We start from the raw sequence: 19,649 nt of genomic DNA, 5'->3' as shown, positions 1-19,649 counted from the left end.
GTCCAACACTCTGTGTCACATAAGAACATAAGAGAAGCCCTGTTGCATCAGGCCAGTGGCCCCTCCAGTCCAACACTCTGTGTAACATAAGAATATAAGAGAAGCCCTGTTGCATCAGGCCAGTGGCCCCTCCAGTCCAACACTCTGTGCCACATAAAAATATAAGAGAAGCCCTGTTGCATCAGACCAATGGCCCCTCCAGTCCAACACTCTGTGCCACATAAAAATATAAGAGAAGCCCTGTTGGATCAGACCAATGGCTCATCCACTCCACCACTCTGGTCACATAAGAACATAAGAGAAGCCCTGTTAGATCAGGCCAGTGGCCCCTCCAGTCCAACACTCTGTGTCACATAAGAACATAAGAGAAGCCCTGTTGGATCAGGCCAGTGGCCCCTCCAGTCCAACACTCTATGTCACATAAGAACATAAGGAGGGAAGGAAGGGAGGAGGAAGGGAAGGGAAGGGAAGGAAGGAAGGGGGAGGGAGGGAAGGAAGGGGGGAGGCAGGGAGGGAAGGAAGGAAGGAAGGAAGGGGGAGGGAGGGAGGGAAGGAAGGAAGAAAGAAAGGAAGGAAGGGAGGAGGGAGGGAAGGAAGGAAGGGAAGGAAGGGAGGGAAGGAAGGAAGGAAGGAAGGAAGAAAGGAAGGAAGGGAGGAGGGAGGGAAGGAAGGAAGGGAAGGGAGTGAGGGAAGGAAGGAAGGAAGGAAGGAAGGGAGGGAGGAGGGAGGGAAGAAAGGAAGGCCGCCCCCCCCGCCTCCAGGGACCAGCGGAGGCCGCGGGGAGGCCTTCGCTGGTCGGCGCTGGTCCCGGAAGGCCTTCCAGAGGTTCTGGAAGGCCTTCCAGGACCAGCGCCGGGTGCTCCGCGGCGTCCCCGCGGCCTCCGCTGGTCCCTGGAGGCCCTCCAGAGACTCTGGAGGGCCTCCAGGGACCAGCGGAGGCCGCGGGGAGGCCTTCGCTGGTCGGCGCTGGTCCCGGAAGGCCTTCCAGAGGCTCTGGAAGGCCTTCTGGGACCAGCGCCGAGTGCTCCGCGGCGTCCCCGCGGCCTCCGCTGGTCCCTGGAGGCCCTCCAGAGACTCTGGAGGGCCTCCAGGGACCAGCGGAGGCCGCGGGGAGGCCTTCGCTGGTCGGCGCTGGTCCCGGAAGGCCTTCCAGAGGCTCTGGAAGGCCTTCCGGGACCAGCGCCGGGTGCTCCGCGGTGTCCCCGCGGCCTCCGCTGGTCCCTGGAGGCCCTCCAGAGACTCTGGAGGGCTTCCAGCGACCAGCGGAGGCCGCGGAGAGGCCTCCGCCACCGCTGCCGGCCCCGCACGAGCGGGGAAGGCGGCGAGTGAGGGAGGGAGCGTCCCTGCGCGTGCGTAGGGGCCCTGCGCAGGCGCAGCGACGCTCCTTCCCTCACTCGCCGCCTTCCCCGCCGGTGCCCGCGGCCCACCGCCTTCGGGGCTGGCTAAACCAGGACCTTTAATGGTCCCGGTATAGGCAGCCCGGGAGCCGGGATTGGGTGGCCAGAACCGGGAATGTCCTGGGAGACCGGGACGGTCTGGCCACCCTAGTAGTATCACTAGCTTTGTTCTGTGTTGCATACATACATAGTGACAACGCCCCCCCCCATGTTTTTATATACAGCTGCAATTAATTTAAAGTGGTGGAGGGCATGGGAGAGCAAATGACAGGGCAGTGAAAAGGCAAGGGAGGGTTTCAACAGGGCATTTCACCCTTCAAAACAATATGAGCATTACCACTGGTGAAAAAATAATATTCTGGCTTCTTTTCAAAATATAAAAGGACACTGATGAGAATGACAAAGCTTTCCCTTGAAGTTTTTGCTGGGGGTGGGGGGCATACATTGGTGAAAGTGAGGAGGACTAATAAATGTAAGTCAAGAGACCCTTTTTTATTACCTGCTGTGGTAATAGAACAGTGCCAGTTCATATAAAGGACAACGCTACAACAGCATTACAGGGTAAATAAATCACATCAGCACTTTAAAAAAGGTGTGTGTGAAATGCAGCATTTTCAAAGGAATGTTGTCTGGATTCTGAAGAATCAGTTAGTTAATAAATACTGTCAATAACGGAAGAAAAGACTAGCGTAATTTGCCCAGAGATTAAAGTGTTTGGGGCTTTTTATTTAGGGGAAGAAAAAGATTAAGTAATGGGCATGAGAGGTAGTCATAAAGTTATGGGTCATGTAGAGAAAACTCACAGAAGGAATTTTTACACTCTCATACCATATGCTAGATTGCTCACTGAAACTGAGGGTCAGTAGATTCAGAATTGACAACTGGAAGTATTTCTTCATTGAACACATAGAACTATCCAAAGTGTATTAAGTGCCTATTTGGCTTTGGTATCTGAGAATCCTGCTCATGGCAATGCAATGAATTTCCGTTGACTGCTTTCTAAACTGTGGGTCTTGCAACCCATAACCACAGATTGATCAGCTTATAATAAAATGAGAACAAGTTAAGGAAAAATAATAATAAATAAATAATCATACTGTCCTTTATTGTTTGCATCTAGCTTATCTGTTTATTTTTCAAATATATTTATCAGTATTCTGGCCTCAAAGAAGTGCATCTTGAATTACAATCAATGTAAAATAAACACAATTACAAGTATGCCTATCAGAAAGTAAAATTCAAACTGTAGGGTAAATAAAACACTAGATTAAAAAAAGTAAGTTAGCCCATTGTCCCTCCAACTCATCAGAAATTAAAAGGACTTTGGTCATTTTTTTTTTTAAAAAAGTGAACGTGTATTAGTAAATTCATTAGTAAGTTAATTCTGCAAAGTGGCTGCCACATCTATAGAAGCCTTGGACCTGGAAGTCACTAGCTTTGGGTTAGGGTTGCCAACATCCAAGTGGAGCCTGGAGCCCAGAATTACAATAGATTTGGTGGGCTGTCTGGTATTATATCCTGCTGAGATCCATTCCCTCCTCAAATCCTGACCTCCCCACGCACTACCCCCGAATCTCCAGGAATTTTCTTACCAGTGTTTGGCAATTCTAGCTTTGTCTGTGGAGCTGGGGGGAGGAGACTTTGAGCAGACCCTGTCCTGATAATCCAGTCTGATCTTGGAAGCTAAGAGTATTAGCCAGAACTAGTATTTGGATGGGAGACCCCCATAGACTACCATGGTCATGATGAGGAGGCAGGAAATGGCAAATCACCTCTAAATGTCTCTTGCCCTGAAAACCCTTCAGGATCACCATAAGTCAGCTGTGACTTTATGCCCCCCACAACCGGAAGGGGGATTCATATGGCATTTATATCACACTCTAGCAGTAATACTATGCTAGAGAGGTGCCAGAGTAGGGAGAAAAACAGTTCAAAAAGAAATTCTGGAACTTGTACTACTCGTGAAACTAAAATGTAGCTCCATTTTGATTTCCTGAGGAGATAAGTGGGATTTTATCTTTTGCTTCTGCTCAGTGCACAAGTAACAGAAAGCAGAATGTGACCTCAATGTAAGACATCAGCAGACATCCATACATAACTACAACAAACATTTCACTTTCCAAAATATCCATCTTGAAAACATTATGGAAGCTTAAGGTGAAACCCTGGGCAACATACATTTTAAAAGGAATCCAAAACACCCCAAGTTACAGTTCAACTTTCTTTGAGGCAAACATCTGAAATGACCTCTTTTGAACATGCTCCCCATGTGTACATAAAAATTTCACTAGGAGGTGTCCTGACACTGTGAGAAAGACATTCAGTTTTCTGCTCTCACAGCACAAGACACATCTTGAAGGCAAAGAAGATGCATGTCAATTAAAAATAATAAATCACAAATACTGAAGCGTGAATGTGCATCAGAGACGCATTTCCCAGTTCCTGACGATTCTGACCATCTCACAGTGAAGGTTAACTAATTAGACCAGTCTGCCTAAACAGCTGAGTTTGGCAGAGATCATCAGCTGATCTTACTCAACATAAGACACTAGAATCTGCTTTTGATTTGATAGAATTCTTTTCCTCTAATAAGGCCACTGCATACTTAGAATACATAGTTTTAGACTCATTAGCAGAAAATGCTATTTATTGTACTTTATAGTTATTTGAAGCCAATATATGTTCATTTAGGTAGAATTATGATAGCATCAAGGCCAAAGGCACTGAGTGACTAGCACATTAGTAGCATTACAGGCATGCCAAGCGCAGCTAGTGCAAATTCAGTTCCATGCACTGGTGGAACTGCTAGCCCATTCCCCACCACAGGCCTACTCTTTATTTCACTGCATGCATTTCAGAAGCCTTCAGTTTTCATGGCCAACTGTCAGCATTCTAAGGGCAGATTTTATAGATAGATGAGCAAACTGAACTGTAAGACAGGACAGATAGCAAACTAAATTAGGAGCCTTTTCTATGAATGGCCTGTTAGGTTCGCCAGCCTCTAGATGCATTACAACCAAGAGAGAATCAAAGAAATAAAACAAATCCAGAAAAAAGCCACAAAAATAACTAAATTAAGTTTTATTTATTTATTTATTTATTACTTTGCATTTATATCCCGCCCTCTCCGCAAGCGGACTCAGGGTGGCTTACAGTATCATAAAAACAATCATTCCATAAAACATATAAAACCATAATACATTTATCAGTTTAAAACTATTACGCTATCTCGATCCAGTCTGGCGGTATTGGGTTCTGACTATGACCACCAGCTTCTGTAGGATGTCCGGTGGCAGCTCATTTTCAGTCAACCAGAAATGCCTGTCTAAACAGTTCGGTCTTACAGGCCCTGCGGAATGCCGACAGATCCCACAGGGCCCTTATAGCTTCTGGGAGGGTGTTCCAGAGTTCTGGTGCTGCCACCGAGAAGGCCCTAGATCTTGTTGCGCATAGCCTGGCTTCTTTTGGGCCAGGGGCAGACAGCAGATTTTTTTGTCCCTGATCGCAGTGCTCTCTGGGGGATATATGGGGAAAGGCGGTCCCGTAGATAGGCAGGTCCCTGACCATAAAGGGCTTTAAAGGTTAATACCAACACCTTGAAGCGAACTCGGAACACAACAGGCAACCAGTGCAGCTCTCTCAGCACTGGCTGAATGTGCCCCCGTCGTGGTAGCCCCATTAACAGCCGTGCCGCAGCGTTCTGCACTAGTTGTAGTCTCCGGGTTAGCGTCAGGGGTAGCCCCATGTAGAGAGCATTACAGTGATCTATTCTTGAGGTGACCGTAGCATGGATTACCGTCGCTAGGTCGCTGCGGTCCAGGTAAGGGGCCAGCTGCCGTGCTTGCCGAAGATGGAAAAAGGCAGATCTAACAGTGGCTGCCACCTGAGCCTCCATTGTAAGGGAGGACTCAAGGAGCACGCCTAAGCTCTTGACCTTGGGGACCGGTATTAGTGGCACCCCGTCAAGGGCCGGCAGCTGGATCTCTCTCCCCGGACCACCCCGACCCAGGTAGAGAACCTCCATCTTCGTCGGATTCAATTTCAGCCGACTCAGTCTGAGCCAAGAGGCCACGGCTTGTAATGCCAGGTCTAGATTTTCCAGGGTACAGTCAGACTGGTCACCCATCATTAGGTAGAGCTGGGTGTCATCCGCATATTGATGGCAACCCAGTCCATACCTCCTGACAATCTGGGCAAGGGGGCGCATATAGATATTAAATAACATCGGGGATAGGACCGCTCCCTGCGGCACCCCGCAACTAAGAGAGTGCCTCTGGGATGCTTCCTCCCCTATCACCACCCTTTGTCCCCGATCTTGGAGAAAGGAAGTCAGCCACTGCAAGGCAGATCCCTGTATCCCCACATCGGTGAGGCGGTCAGTCAGTAGCTGGTGGTCAACCGTGTCAAAAGTGGCTGACAGATCTAATAACAGCAGCACTGCAGAGCCGCCCTGATCCAGATGTCGCATAAGATCATCCATGAGGGCGACCAGAACTGTCTCCGTCCCGTGACCTGGCCGAAAGCCGGACTGGAATGGATCCAGTGCGGAAGTGTCCTCCAGGAATCCCTGCAGCTGAGTCGCCACCGCCCGCTCTATGACCTTACCCAGGAAGGGAAGGTTTGACACCGGCCGATAGTTCGCCAATGTGGCCGGGTCTGCTGATGGTTTTTTTAAGAGGGGACGGACCACTGCCTCTTTAAGAGGTGTGGGAAAGATCCCTTCAATCAGGGACCTATTGATGATGTCCTGTAGTGGTTCACGTAGCCACGTTTGGCTAGCCTTTATAAGCCAAGACGGGCACGGATCTAACCTACAGGTCGTAGGGCGTACAGCTGCAAGGGTCCTGTCGACTTCCTCCAGACTGAGTGGACTGAAGGAATCCAGAATTGAACCAGAAGACGTGCTCGGTGCCCCAAGTTCCTCTACTGTATTAATTATGGCGGGTAGGTCGTGTCGGAGTGACGAGACCTTATCTGCGAAATAGCTCGCAAAAGCCTCACAGCCTATTTCCAATTCTCTACTATTTTGTTTGCCCTGTGGCAATTCTGTTAATGACCGAATTATACTAAACAATTGTGCTGGGCGCGAGGTCGCAGATGCGATTCTGGATGCAAAGTGTTCCTTCTTTGCAGTCCAAATAGCCATCTCATAGGCCCTCATAACAATTTAATTAATTCAAATCACATCCAATCACATATACAAAATCTCATATCAGAAAATTGTAAATGTTTTTAAAAAGTTCTTAAAGTGAATCACTCTTTCCTCTTCCAAGGTAAATAGGTCTTCCTATCTGCTCTCGTGATCTTTTTGAAAGTGCTTGTGCGGTCTCAAATATTCTTTGTTGCTCCTCTGTAAATTTATTGAGATTGTTCTGTTTAATGTACTCTTCCAGGTCTTCCTTTTGGACTTGTTTGGCTTCATATAATCTTTTATAGAATTGCTCTACAATTTGGCATATCTCCTGTGTTTGGAATTTCTCTTTATTATTTTCATCTTTCAATACCGGAATTAATTTTTTTGCATTCTCTTTTCCCCATCTGTAAGCCAACCATCTTCCCAACTTGTTACCATGCTCAAAATAGTTCTGCCTGGCAAATCTTAATTTCTTCTCGACTTCCTCTACAAGAAGTAGGTTAAGTTGGTGCTGTACTTTTTAAATCTTATTTTGGAACTTCTGTTTTGTAGGTTGTGCTTTTCAGTTTTTTCAGCTTTCTCAGCCTGCAGCATTAGCTTTTGGAAGTTTTCAGTTTTTCCTCTTTTTCTTAGCACTAAATCTGATTGCTACCCCCCTAAAATAAGTTTTGGCTGTGTCCCACACCACTTACAACTTCACATCTTGAGTTATATTTTGTTTGAAAAAGGATTCAATTTCTATCTTGGTTTCTTGAAGAATGTCTTTATCTTTCAGAACTGAGGTATTTAGCCTCCAAGATCTTTTCAACTGGGATCACTTAAGTTTTATCAGTACAGGATTGTAGTCTGATATAACTCTTGGTTGAATTTCAGTCTCCACTAGATCTTTAACCAAGTCTGTAGACAGCCAACACATGTCAATTCTTGACCATGACTGATGGTTAGCAGAATAATATGTAAAGTCTCTGGGTTCTGGGTACCTTGTTCTCCATGCATCCACTAGATCTAATTCTTCTGCAAGTTTCCAGAAATTTGATGGTAATTGAAATCCTTTGGCTTTGGTACATTTATGTGTTTTTTTGTCCAATTGTCTGTTACAGACTGCATTAAAATCTCCTACTAGGCAGTATTCTTCACATTCCAGGTTTGCTAGCTTGAGATGTAGATCTTTAAAAAAAATTTCCTGATGTTCATTTGGTGCATAAATATTTGCCAGTAAATTTTTTTTGCTATCCACAGCGATTTCTGCAATTTCTGAAGTGTACTGCAACTGTCGATTAAATTTGTCCTTTATATAAATTGCCAACCCCCTTTTTTTTCTTTGAATCTGTTGCTGTAAATAGGTTGCCAAGTTTCCTATTTCTCAATAGATGTTGATCTTTTGCCAAAATATGCGTTTCTTGTAAGCAAATTATATCCATCCCCAATTTTGCCAAATATTTGAAAGTCTTCCTCCTTCTAATAGGAGAATTAAGTCCATTAATGGAAATAATTGAAGCCATTATGGATTTTTCTTATCACTATCTTTTTTATCTTTTTTCGTCCGTAGTCTTGTTGGGTATTTCCTTGCCCCACTTGGATCCTCTTCATCTGAGATTTCCTCTTCTTCCCCTTCCTTCTTTTTCTTCCCTTCTTTCTTCTTAACTTTCTCTAGAAAATTCTTAGCTTTAAAGGTAGAGTTGATCCTATACCTATTCTCTTCATATATAAAAAGAAGGCCTTCTGGCATTAGCCATGTATATGGTATTTCTCTTCCCCTCAAAAAATCTGTCAAGTCTTGATAGTCTCTTCTCTTTTGTCTAACTGGCCATGGTACCTCTATTAAAATCTTCACCTTGTTTCCTGCTATCGTTACTGACTTGTCTCTTGTTTGTTTCAGAATATTATCTCTGGTCACCTTCTTTGTCAGTTTCAAATGGATTTCACTAGGTAGTTTATTTCTTCTCGTGAAACTTGATGGTACTTGCCTAACCTGGTCAAAATCTTCTTCCATTTTGTCAGGTGTCACTTGTAGGATTTCTGCAAGAGTTTCGCTTAGTATTTTATATGTCCTCAGATTTTAATTCTGGTACATTTTGAAACCGCAGTATATAAGCTGTTCTATCCATTTCAAGTTGAAGACATCTACTATCATATACTTTCTGCTCTTTTTCCAGATGTTCCACCTTTTGAGTATTATCAGACACTTGTACATCTAAAACCTTCAAAGCGTTATTAGTCTCTGCCGTTTGTCTTCTATTCTCTAGAAGTTCTTGTTTAATCTCTGCCATCTGTCCACCTATATTATCTACTTTACCAGTCAGTTGTGCTACAGCAGTCAAAAGGGTATTTTGCATTTCCTTCATGTCACCCTGCATAGCTACAGGTGTGAACTTTCCAGAACGGGTCAAGGGTCTACCCTCCCAATTGTCTTTTTTCCTTTGTGACTCCTTAAACCCAGTGGATGCTTCATTGTCCATCTCCTTTAGTAAACTGGTCCTCAGACCTAGACCACTTCGGATGTTTTCACTTAATCAACCTGTTTTGGAACACAGTGTTCCTATTTGTATCAACAATCTCAAAGTTGTATCAATAAACTCAGAGTTCAACAGAAAATATCAATGTTATGAAACAACAGTAGTTTGTTTGGGAAAAGAACCTTCTCGCTTAAAGCAACAATTTAACCAGCCCCAAACAATACTAGACAATATAATAAACAAAACCATTTTAGCCAAACCAACCTCCCAATGACTCAGACACCACACAGTCTAGCTCACAATCCTTCAAAAGTCCAATCAGGTATTCCAAAGAGAAAAGGTATAGGAGTTCTAACAGTTATAATCCAAGGCTGAGTGCCCAATTTAGGTAATCTCCAAACGTAGCAGCTGAAATAATACTAAAAAAAAAAAAATATCAAAAACAAGAAAAAAGTCCAAGTAGCCTAAATGCAAACAGGAAAGAAAGAAAAAAAAAACAAAAGAAAAATTGAGAGCGATGCAAGGATCCCCTTCAAATATCCAGTTTTTTATAATCCACAAGGAAATTTAAAAGTCAAAACACAAAAACAGAAAAAATTAAAAAGATGATGAAAACCATATAGACCATCCAATATTTTTGTAATCCATTTAAGGGCTTGGGAACTTCATACTTAATCTGCTTAAAATCAGTCAAATAGCTATCCCACTGAAGACACCAGATAGCTCCACATATATATGGTTAAGATCAACAAAGTTTTGTTCAGAGTAAATGCCTTCCCTTCAGCACAGCCATAAAAATCTTTGTATCATTAAGACCAACAAAGGTTTGTTCAAAATCTATATCCTCAAATCGTTACCAAAAGGTTCTAGAAATCATCTCTGGAGCCACAGTCTTAAATCCAAGGCTATACACAGCAAGTCTTCTCAACCCAGTTGTCAGTCTTTTAAACTTCTGGGTCTGCCACAATTCCACACGCACAGAGAAATGAAAGATTATATGGAGAAGCAGATTCAATCAAATCATATATAGATCAGTTAGATAATGTTCCCGCTAGGGTTACTGATAACCTGCAGAATCTTCAATGCATGAAGTTATCATAACAAGCTCAAACTTCAGGGCAAGTATTTTGGAGGCCTCAGAAGCAGGGAAAAGGGAGCCGGGGGATTCCAGCCCCTTCTCTACGATCGCCTCTGTCTTTTTGCCACTTGAGCTGCCCACTCTCCAGATCCAGTTACCACAGCTATCCAACTTTAAAAGTGAGTAAAGATATAAGAAGGCACTTACAATCCGCTTGTTTGAAGGAAGTAGACCAAACAGCAGTTTAAAGTTAAGATCAAAGAAGAAGAAGAGAGCCAGTGTTCAACCCCGATGCCATTAAAATGGCGATCGGGGCAGTGAGGCTTGCAGCGAGAGAGGGCTCGGGAAACAGCCGCCGCTGTTAATCCCACTCCATGCCGTCAAGCTGCTAGCCTCCCTGGGTCCAGGAATCGAGCCCCCCAACACTGAGGAGCCCCTCTGCTGCCCGATTAGTGAGCGATTCTCAGGAGGCTTCCCTAATCGCTCACTATCTTAGGTCGCCGAAACCGGAAATTCAAATGCTTTATTACTGAGCCACCGTCCCTCCCCTGGCTAGTCCACTGTCCTCATCTGCTCCCCCACTGCTCTGTAGAAGAACACTCTATGGCTGAGTTTCTGAGGAGGTCAGAAAGTCACAACAGAGAAGCCAATGGCTGGAGAAAGTATGAGGGATGGAGTTGATCATGTCACATGGACATTAAAAACTAGAGCTCTCGCACAAAAGACCAAGATTTCAGTACAAGTTAATGACGAGACCAACAAGACAAGGGGGACTGAGCTTGCCTAACCTAGAAGCCTACTACCTAGCTGCTAACATAAAAAACATATTATGGTATGCAGAAAAATACAGTGATAAAGCCTGGGTAAAAATTGAGGCGTCGTATTTAGCAGGGGACCTCCTATGGGAAGCTATTTGGAACACACCAAAAGAAAGACGCTTTATTGTTGATGATAACCCTTATCTATCCCTGACCCTGAAAATCTGGGATAAACACAAGAAAACTCTAATCCCATCCATCTCACCAATGGCAAGTTTCCTGGGGCAAGCATGGTTCAAACCAGGCCGTGAAACTGGGGATTTTGGTATCTGGAGAGATGCGGGTATATACCAATTTCAAGATATCATCAAGAATAAACAAATGCTAACTAAAACACAGTTGGAAACTCAACATAAAATATCAATCCCATGGTTTCAATACCAACAAATACATTTTATATTACACAATCCCAGAATTGTGGAGATAATTGATAGGCCATTAACAACTTTTGAGAATATGTTGAAAAAGAATCCAAAACAAGCTAAAACCTTAACTTCAACTATTTATAATTTACTCAACACTAAAGATTGGACTGAAACCACAAGCCAACAAAAGGCATGGGAAAAGGATTGTGGTATTTTACTTACTTTAGAACAATGGCAAACCATCTGGGAATCTCCACTCTATACCACATATTCATTAAATTTGAAACTTCAAAACTACAAACTCTTTTCAAGGTGGTATCTAACACCTAAAAAACTATTTTTAGCACATATAAAGCCTACCCCTGAATGTTGGAAGAAATGCAAGCAGGAAGGGTCATTTTTGCATTGTTGGTGGCTGTGCCCTGAAATTAACAAATTCTGGACGGAAATTAAAACCATAATAGATACCATTGTAGAAGAAGATATTCCCTTTACTCCAGAATCCCTTCTTCTAAATTACTGGCCCAATGTAAAACTTTCTCCATTGAGAAAGGAATTAGTAACTCTTCTGTTGATGGCAGCAAAGCTTTTGATAGCCCAACACTGGAAAAGAGAGGTGTCCCCTAATATACAACAATGGATGACTAAAGTGTGGGAGGTAGCAGCACTAGATAAATTAGCTTTACAAATAAGAGTATTGGATTTACAACACAAGAACAATAATTTTATTGAGAAATGGTATCCTTTTTTTAATTATATAAATTCGGAAGAAGACCCTGAAAAGTATATTCCAAAAAAATATATTGATTTCTGTTATTATTGATGATTATTTTTAAATAGTAAATTACACATTGTTTGATGGTGCATTGATGTTTGTAATGGAGTGAAGTGATAGAAGGACTTAGAGGTACTCTAATTAATTTGGTTTAAATGATAACTAAGTCATGAACACAAAGTATGTATACTACTATATTTATTTTGCTATTGAGCGTGTATCAAAGTTGTTGGTTATTGTTGGAAAATTAATAAAAATTTAAAGTTTAAAAAAAAAAACTAGAGCTCAAAGAATGCAACACAGCTGAGTCTCTGCAAATAGTACTAAGTACAAACATTTATACTATATAGGGTTGCTAGCATCCAGGGGGTTTGGACATCCTTTGGAATTATAACTGATCTCCAGACTTCAGAGAAAATGGCTGCTTGGGGGAATGGCCTCTATGGCATTCTGCCTTGCAGAGGCCCCTTCCCTGACCAATCCTGCATTCTCTGGGCTCCACATCCGGGCTCCAACCTGGAGTTGACAATCCGATCACCATATCAGTAACTGAATGTTTTAACTGGACTTCAATGGGACAAAAATGGCAGTGTGGAATGGGACAAGAAGATGCTCCAGTGTTTGCTCTACCCTGACAGCTTCTAGGAGCCAGGGCCTTCTTTGTTCAATTACTCCAGTACTGTTATCAAGGGGCCCTCTCCTTCTTACACCACTCACCAACCCCCACTGCACACAGTGCTCATAATATTTAATGGTAGTATACCAAATGAATGGTTCTGCTTCCTTCTGAGAGAGCTGCAACAATTGCTGAAGAAGCACCAGCATCAATGATCAACCTTTTTTGGGCAAATTGCAGGCAAAATTAGATTTATAATAATAGCCAGGTCCAGGGATGGAAATCAACCTGCCCACAACCCTAAGTTTGGTGCTAAAATTGCCTGAATCATGGTTTGCAAATTGAGGCTCATGCGATCTCGCCTCAACAACTCTCCATGTGGTTTTTGGAGGTTCATGTGGCTTGTGGCAGGAAGTGGGGTGGTTGGGGAGAGTGAGAGGGATTGCATTTATTTCAGCATAACAGCTGATGGATGCACCAGCTCCACTGTTAGGAGGAAATGGATGCAAGCCATTTCAGTGATTATTTTCGTCCCCCCCCCCCCCCAACATCCAAGTGGTAGTGGGGAATTAAATGGATGGGTTTAATGGGTCACAGTCCATCAGCTGTTAGATTTAAATGGCTGTGACCCATTAAACCCATCCATTTCCTTCACCCTTGCCTAACCTTTCCTGGGTGATCTCCCCACTTCTCCTGGCTGCAGCTTTCCATGGTTGGGAGAAAGGTTGCCCAAACTAGCCTGAACTGGTCAGTTCAGTTCAAGCATTTTTTGCCCGGTTTGGGGTTCAGTTTGGGTGCACCCTGAACCCCGAACCAGAATTGTTTTGTTTATGCCCATTCCTAGTCATACCTCACCTTTCTCCCAAATGAGAACCCAAAGTAGCTTATATAGTTCTCCTAGCCTCTATTTTAACCTCTCAACAACCCATTAGGTAGGTCTGGAGGAGAGTGCATGACTGGCCCATGGTTATCAAGCAAGCTTCCATGGTGGAGGGGCGGGGAAGGGAGAGATTCAAAACCTGGATCTCCTTCATCACAGTCCAACAGTCTAATCACATAGGCTCTGATAGTTTGGGGAAATGCTTAACTCTTCCTTGTCTTCTACTGTCCCTGGCTCTGCTGCCCCACCCTTCTTGGTGATAAACAGTCATTTTCTCCAAGAGAAATGATCTCTATTGTCTGGAGATAAGTTGTATAGTACGAGATCTCCAGGCCCCACCTGGAGGTTGACAACCCTACTTTCAATGAAAACAACATGAGTATGTCCTGGAGCTGATCTTGGCTAAGATGTTCTGATTTCTTTCATTTTTGGCACTGCAAGTCCCATCATCATCCTGAAGGTGGTGGCCAGTTTAAAAAAAGCTCCCAGGTTTCTTCTCGGATGAATTATGCCTGCCACAAAGAGGCAGCCTTAGTTTTCACTGCAAATACTGCGTGCATGGGGGCTGTTCTGGAGATAACCTGGGCCAAGAATGCTCTGATTTCCTTCATTTCTGCCACTGCAACTCCCACAATCATCCTGAAACTTGTTGCCAATTTTTGAGCCTCCTAGCTTTATTTTCTGATGAATTACATCTGCTACAAACAGATGGACAGGCAATCCTTTTATTATTATAGGTGAGCTTCATTTTTTAATGCAACAACAAAACTGTAATTATAATATTACAAGTTAGTGTTTTCACTCTCCAGTCCAGGCTGGGGGTTGGTGAAAAACTGCAAAGTCTAGATGCCCATAGAATTTTACTAAAAAGCCCAGAAGTAGGAAGGTTGTTGTCATTGTTTTACAGGTCATGGTGGTGGTGGTGGTGGTGGTGGTGGTGAGGTCTTATATTAATATCAAGGACCTAGCTAGAAGCAGGACATTTTAAAACAGAGTCTCTTAACTCTGTTTATGAAGTACTAAGGCTGCATTCTGGGGGAGGGATGACCTGAGTCCTGCCAAGAAGTCTTGCATTGTTTTCTTTACTAAGGGCAGATTATAAATGTATTATCAACTAATGGTAATTATAGGATTTAGGGCATTCCGGCATTTCCTGTTTGCAGGGCCCTGTGACTAAAAATAGAGTAAAGGATTGCAAGAAATAAGCATTTTTCAAGGTTGAATAGGCAGTAGAAATATTTCCAAGCCCAGTGTTCATTCATAAATAAGGATTCGGCTTTCTGGCGACTGTATTTAGGCCAACCATTTAGAACAACATCTACTTCCTTAATCTTTAATAAATTCTTAGTGTTTGTAAAGCCACTTAGGCATTTGTGTGAGTTGGCCTTTTTTTGCTTTTCTCAATGGCAGAACTTGCACAGGAATGGCTTTAACTTCTCCTAGTTTGCACATCTGGAAGACTTCCCACTACTATTGTTGCCCTTCTATTTTCATGGCAACTCCCTTACACCCAATAGAATTTGTAATACTGAAATTCGGAAGAAGCTATGCCAGAAGAACCTTTCCTTTTCAAATCACATATAGATATTCATTTGGTTTATCATTTGCTTAGTGGCCATTCTTCAGTGACTTGTGATGAGATTCCTGTTTTACAGACCCAAGTGGGAAATACATGGAGGGGGGCAGTCATACGGTTGTCCATCCTTTTGAAGAGTAATGAAGATAGTTATGTGTCAGTGAAATGAAGTGAAGAAAATTCTTTTGTTTTTAATTTTAAACATTATATTCAGAGTGGTGGATGAAGAGCCACCTAAGTTGAAGGAAAATTATGCCCCCTGGCAGCAGACCAGATACAGGGAGGGAGGGAAAGCAAGACAGAGTGAGAGAGACTGAAGTCCTTTGCTTAAGACCAACATTATCAGAGAGAAACTGTTGGACTGAAAAGTATCACTAAAGGCCTCTGAGGGAGAACTCATTGGGCCCAGTCCTGATTAGAGTTGCCAGTTCCAGGTCAGTGGGAAATTCCTGGAGATTCTGTGGTGGAGTTTGAGGAGGGCATAGGAACTAGGGCTTCAGAGCAGGATCTGCCAGACCCAGGTTCTTGCTGTGGAATCTGACTGGGTGATTTTGGACTTTCAACCTAACCTACCTCACAGGGTTGTTGTGCAGCTCACGGGGGTGGGGGTGGGAGAATGATGTAAGCTGCTTTGGTCCCTCCCACTGTGAAGAAAGACTGTCCTTTTCCTATGTAGAGGTTGCAGGGAGTGGGGAGGCGATGGAAAGCTGAAGTCAGAGGGGCAGATAAAGGGAAGGAGATAGGGTTTGAGGAGGGATGGGACCTCATACAGGTACAATGCCACACACTCCACCCTCCAAACCAGCCATTTCCTCCTGAGGAACCATTGTTGAGGTGAGGACTGGAGATCACTCAGAATTACAACTGCTATCTAGATGGCAGAGATCAGCTCCCCTTGGGGGGGGAGGAGAGTGAATGTCCTCATTTGGATGGGTGGGAAGACAGCAAGGGGGGCATTTGCCTAGAGTCTCTTTTCTAGAGCCTGTTGTATTTTTCTTCACAACATACCTTATTCCTAGTTATCAAATAAAGGTAAATAAAAAAGTAAAAACTGACACACACACTGGTAGAGGAACATGTCACTCCTCACTATTCCATTGCAGCACTTTCTAGCAGGTGCCCATGACAGTTGTACAATACCTCTCATACAGAAATCACAAAAGCAATGGATGTGCTGGGTGGGGGGAGAAGAGAGAATCACACTTTCCAAAGAACACAAACTCATCCCTTTCTGAGAAACCAGAGTTGCTGCACAGTCTCAAGAGAATATTTCCAGACAGCACACAGGAAACAGGTAACATGAGATGATCTTCTGGGAAGCCACTTACTTAGCAGATCCCAACTCTAGCAAGTATTTACGCAAATTATCTAAAGGAAGGAACAACTAAAAAATGTTAACATCCAAATAAGTTATGGTCTATTTACTACATTCTAACAATCAGCAGGTCACTACTAAATGTAAGCCTTTCTATGAGTGCAAGTTAGTACGCTGACAGTTCTTTCTCTCTTTGTTTATGATCAAGCAAACACTGAGACATTTTTGACAGGAACCTGCTCAGCACAGGTTTCCCTAAAACAAATCCCTCTGGGGGCCTTGAATATGTCTTGGAGCTATAACAAACACACATAGCCCTTGTGTAAGCAAGGAATTGCCCACTGAGGGGCACTGTCATATGAATAGTTTATTCCACTCCTGGTATATTCCCCTAAAACTAAAGTGAATGGAAAAGCCTTTGTATGTTCCTAGACACATTAAAGTTTACCTGGAACTTTGGAGAAAAACTCAGGCTGCAACCAGGCATGTTAATTGCTCATGCACTTGTTATAGAAGAGACCTATACATATTCAACATCTCTTCCAAGTTTTAAGATTAAAATCCTTTTCGCTATTATGAATGAGAGACAGAGAAAGTGAAAAAGATGGCAAAGATGAGATATTTTGCAGTTTAGAGAAAGATTGCAAAATAAAGGCAAAGTTACCGGGTAACCATCTCGTCCTGACTGTCCCTGTGATATTAAATAAGGAAAACAATAACATCAATCATTTACACTTAACAGCAGCAAGACATTACAGTCAATATAAAGATGTAGGAGTTGATCTGAGAAGGGCAAAAACTCAACAGGCTCTTCCCCCTCTCTGAGCAGCAGGAGAGCTCAAGAAAAGTAGTTCATAGAAGGTTCTGTAAATCCTGATCTCACTGCACCATCAAAACAACACAGAGACATAGGTTAGGCTGAGAAGTTCAGATCTGCCTATGATCATTATGGATAAACAGATTTAAATTGAGCTCTCCCAAGCTTAAATGTAATGGTGTCTACAAAACCACATCAGCCTTCTACCATCAGCTTTTAAAAAGAATTTTTTCCCTACCAAGAGGGAAGCTTGACATATTTAAGACCAGAAAGCAGTATTGTTTCAGGGATATTATTTCTTGACTTAATTCTGTATTACTGCAAGGTTTTGCTCTCTCTCCCATACCCTGCAACATAATCCCATTTGATTTTGTGGCCCATCATTTACCATTATATTTAGGTCACCTTGATCCCATGAGATTAACTTTTATTTTAGAATATACATTATTGCATCCCAGAGTTAAACAGCACTACAGGTTAAAAAGTATGTACAACTGGAGTATTCCTTTGTTTTACTTAATCCTTCTTCACTCCTGTTTATTGGTCTGATAACTGTGATTTACCATTCTTCTTCTTGTACTATGAGTAGCCTGACAAGTAGTCTGGCAAACGAGTAATCATGGAGGAAAAGAGTACTTTCAAAGGTCAGGGGAAGTGGCTTGGTCCTTTGACCCTATACTTTGCCACAGACTGGCACACAAAGCAAGTTTGTTGTTGCTCAATTGTTTTTTGGCACACACATAAGACTGAAAGGCTACAAAAACGGCAGATTCAACAGTACAGACTTCACACACTGTTAGGGTTGCCAGCCTCCGGGTGACAACTAGAGATCTGCTGGTATTAAAACAGAGCTCCAGATGACAGAGATCAGTTCCCCTGGAGAAAATTGCTGTTGTGGGGGGTGGACTCTATGGCATTATACTCAGCTGAGCTCCCTCCACTCCCCAAACCCTGCCATCCCCAGTCTCCACTCTCATATTTAAATGAGTTTTACAACCTGAAGTTGGCAACCCTACATATAGTACAGCATATTAGGCAGCCCATGTTTATTTCAGTAAACTTTGTGGTATAAGCTCCATCTTATTTCTGTGACAGCTGTTGAGAAAGTAATGAAATGGGCTCAAAGGAAACATGTCAGTAGTAATTTATTTTATGGACATTCTTTTGAGATGTATTTGATTGTTCCTTGGGTCACTGAATGAGTGACTATGTTCTTAATCTTCAAAAATTCAAATGTGCTTTTCCATTACCAGGTTCTGCCTGTTGCAAACCTGAAGTACTCTACAATAATGCTGACTTCTAGTAATGGAGCCTTTTGACTCATTTTAAATTCTTCCCCCAACATGCATGCAGGCATCCATCCATCCATCTCAAAACAGAATCTCAAAATAATGAAAGCTCAGTATCAAAGGGTCAGATCAGGGCTGGGCTCCCAATTTTTTTTTAACTCCCAAGGCAGGAAGCCATGGATGAATGCCCTGTTCTTTGCACTCACTGGGGTGGGTATCCTTCAGATCACAAGAACACCTCAAAGGGAGATTGGAAAAGGGTAAAAATAACCCCCTTGTGCAAGCCACCTGTAAACTGAGTTATGATCCCACCACTACTCTCACTGGGGCTGTGTGTCTGACACTGTGGGTCTACAGCCCAGTAGGCATACCCACTTGTGTTGGCCATGGGTCAGATGCAGAAAAGAATACAAGACTAAGAATGAACTGTGTAATGCAGAATTCTAGGTCAGTGTGCCTCCACGGTTTCTACCTTACCATATGGAGGGCTTTATAATATTTGATATGCTTAATGGTAAATTATAAATGCATGGTAAGTGAATCCTTCAGGTTGCAGGAATTACCTACCCAGCATGTGATTTTAATATCCTCTGTAACTAATTCTTTTGAAGCACATTTGAACAGCAAACATTCTGCAGACAGAATGGTTGGTCGTCCCACAGTCATAAATACCGTGCCACAAAATCTAATGTTTAATATGTAACCCATTTTATGACAACCAAAAAGTAGAACACCAGAACAAGGCAACCAGGTGGGGCACAGAAATTTTAAGCACCATGTGATGCTATGAGGTACATGCAGTAATCAATTCCTTATGACTAAGGAGGTGGGGGAAGTGGGGGTGGGGTGGCAATCCAGAAGAAACTAATAAAACACAAACATAGTGCTGTCCAAATAAAATAATACCATGTTTTGTGGGTCTGGGGACAGCATTTAGAGCCTAAAAGAACTTTCTCAAAGTTGCAGTAAAGGGTATAGTTATAAGACTTATGAGGAAAACATGCTTTGCGCATAAAATATGTAAATTTTCTATATGAAAGGAAATGAAAGCCTTATCTGAGTGGAAAAGGCGTCTTTGCAACTCCATAGCAGAACAACAATATCCAATGAAACTGATTGGAGACAACAAAAAA

At 43.0% G+C, this 19,649-nt stretch overlaps 1 protein-coding gene across 1 annotated transcript in view; it reads right to left on the bottom strand.

The window, feature by feature from the left end:
- The window catches only part of LOC132572871 (collagen alpha-1(XXIII) chain-like), a 539,646-nt gene that overhangs the window by 64,007 nt on the left and 455,990 nt on the right, over window positions 1-19,649 (bottom strand). The window contains exon 4 of the mRNA XM_060240397.1: window positions 17,075-17,091. Within this exon, the coding sequence (XP_060096380.1) occupies window positions 17,075-17,085 (11 nt within the window). The 5' untranslated portion in view covers window positions 17,086-17,091. The remainder of the gene's footprint in view (window positions 1-17,074; window positions 17,092-19,649) is intronic.

This window comes from Heteronotia binoei, chromosome 5 (genome assembly GCF_032191835.1).
Source record: "Heteronotia binoei isolate CCM8104 ecotype False Entrance Well chromosome 5, APGP_CSIRO_Hbin_v1, whole genome shotgun sequence".
Taxonomy (NCBI): Eukaryota; Metazoa; Chordata; class Lepidosauria; order Squamata; family Gekkonidae; genus Heteronotia; species Heteronotia binoei.
The sequence above is the reverse complement of the archived record's forward strand: the minus strand, read 5'-3'. Positions and strand labels throughout refer to the sequence as shown.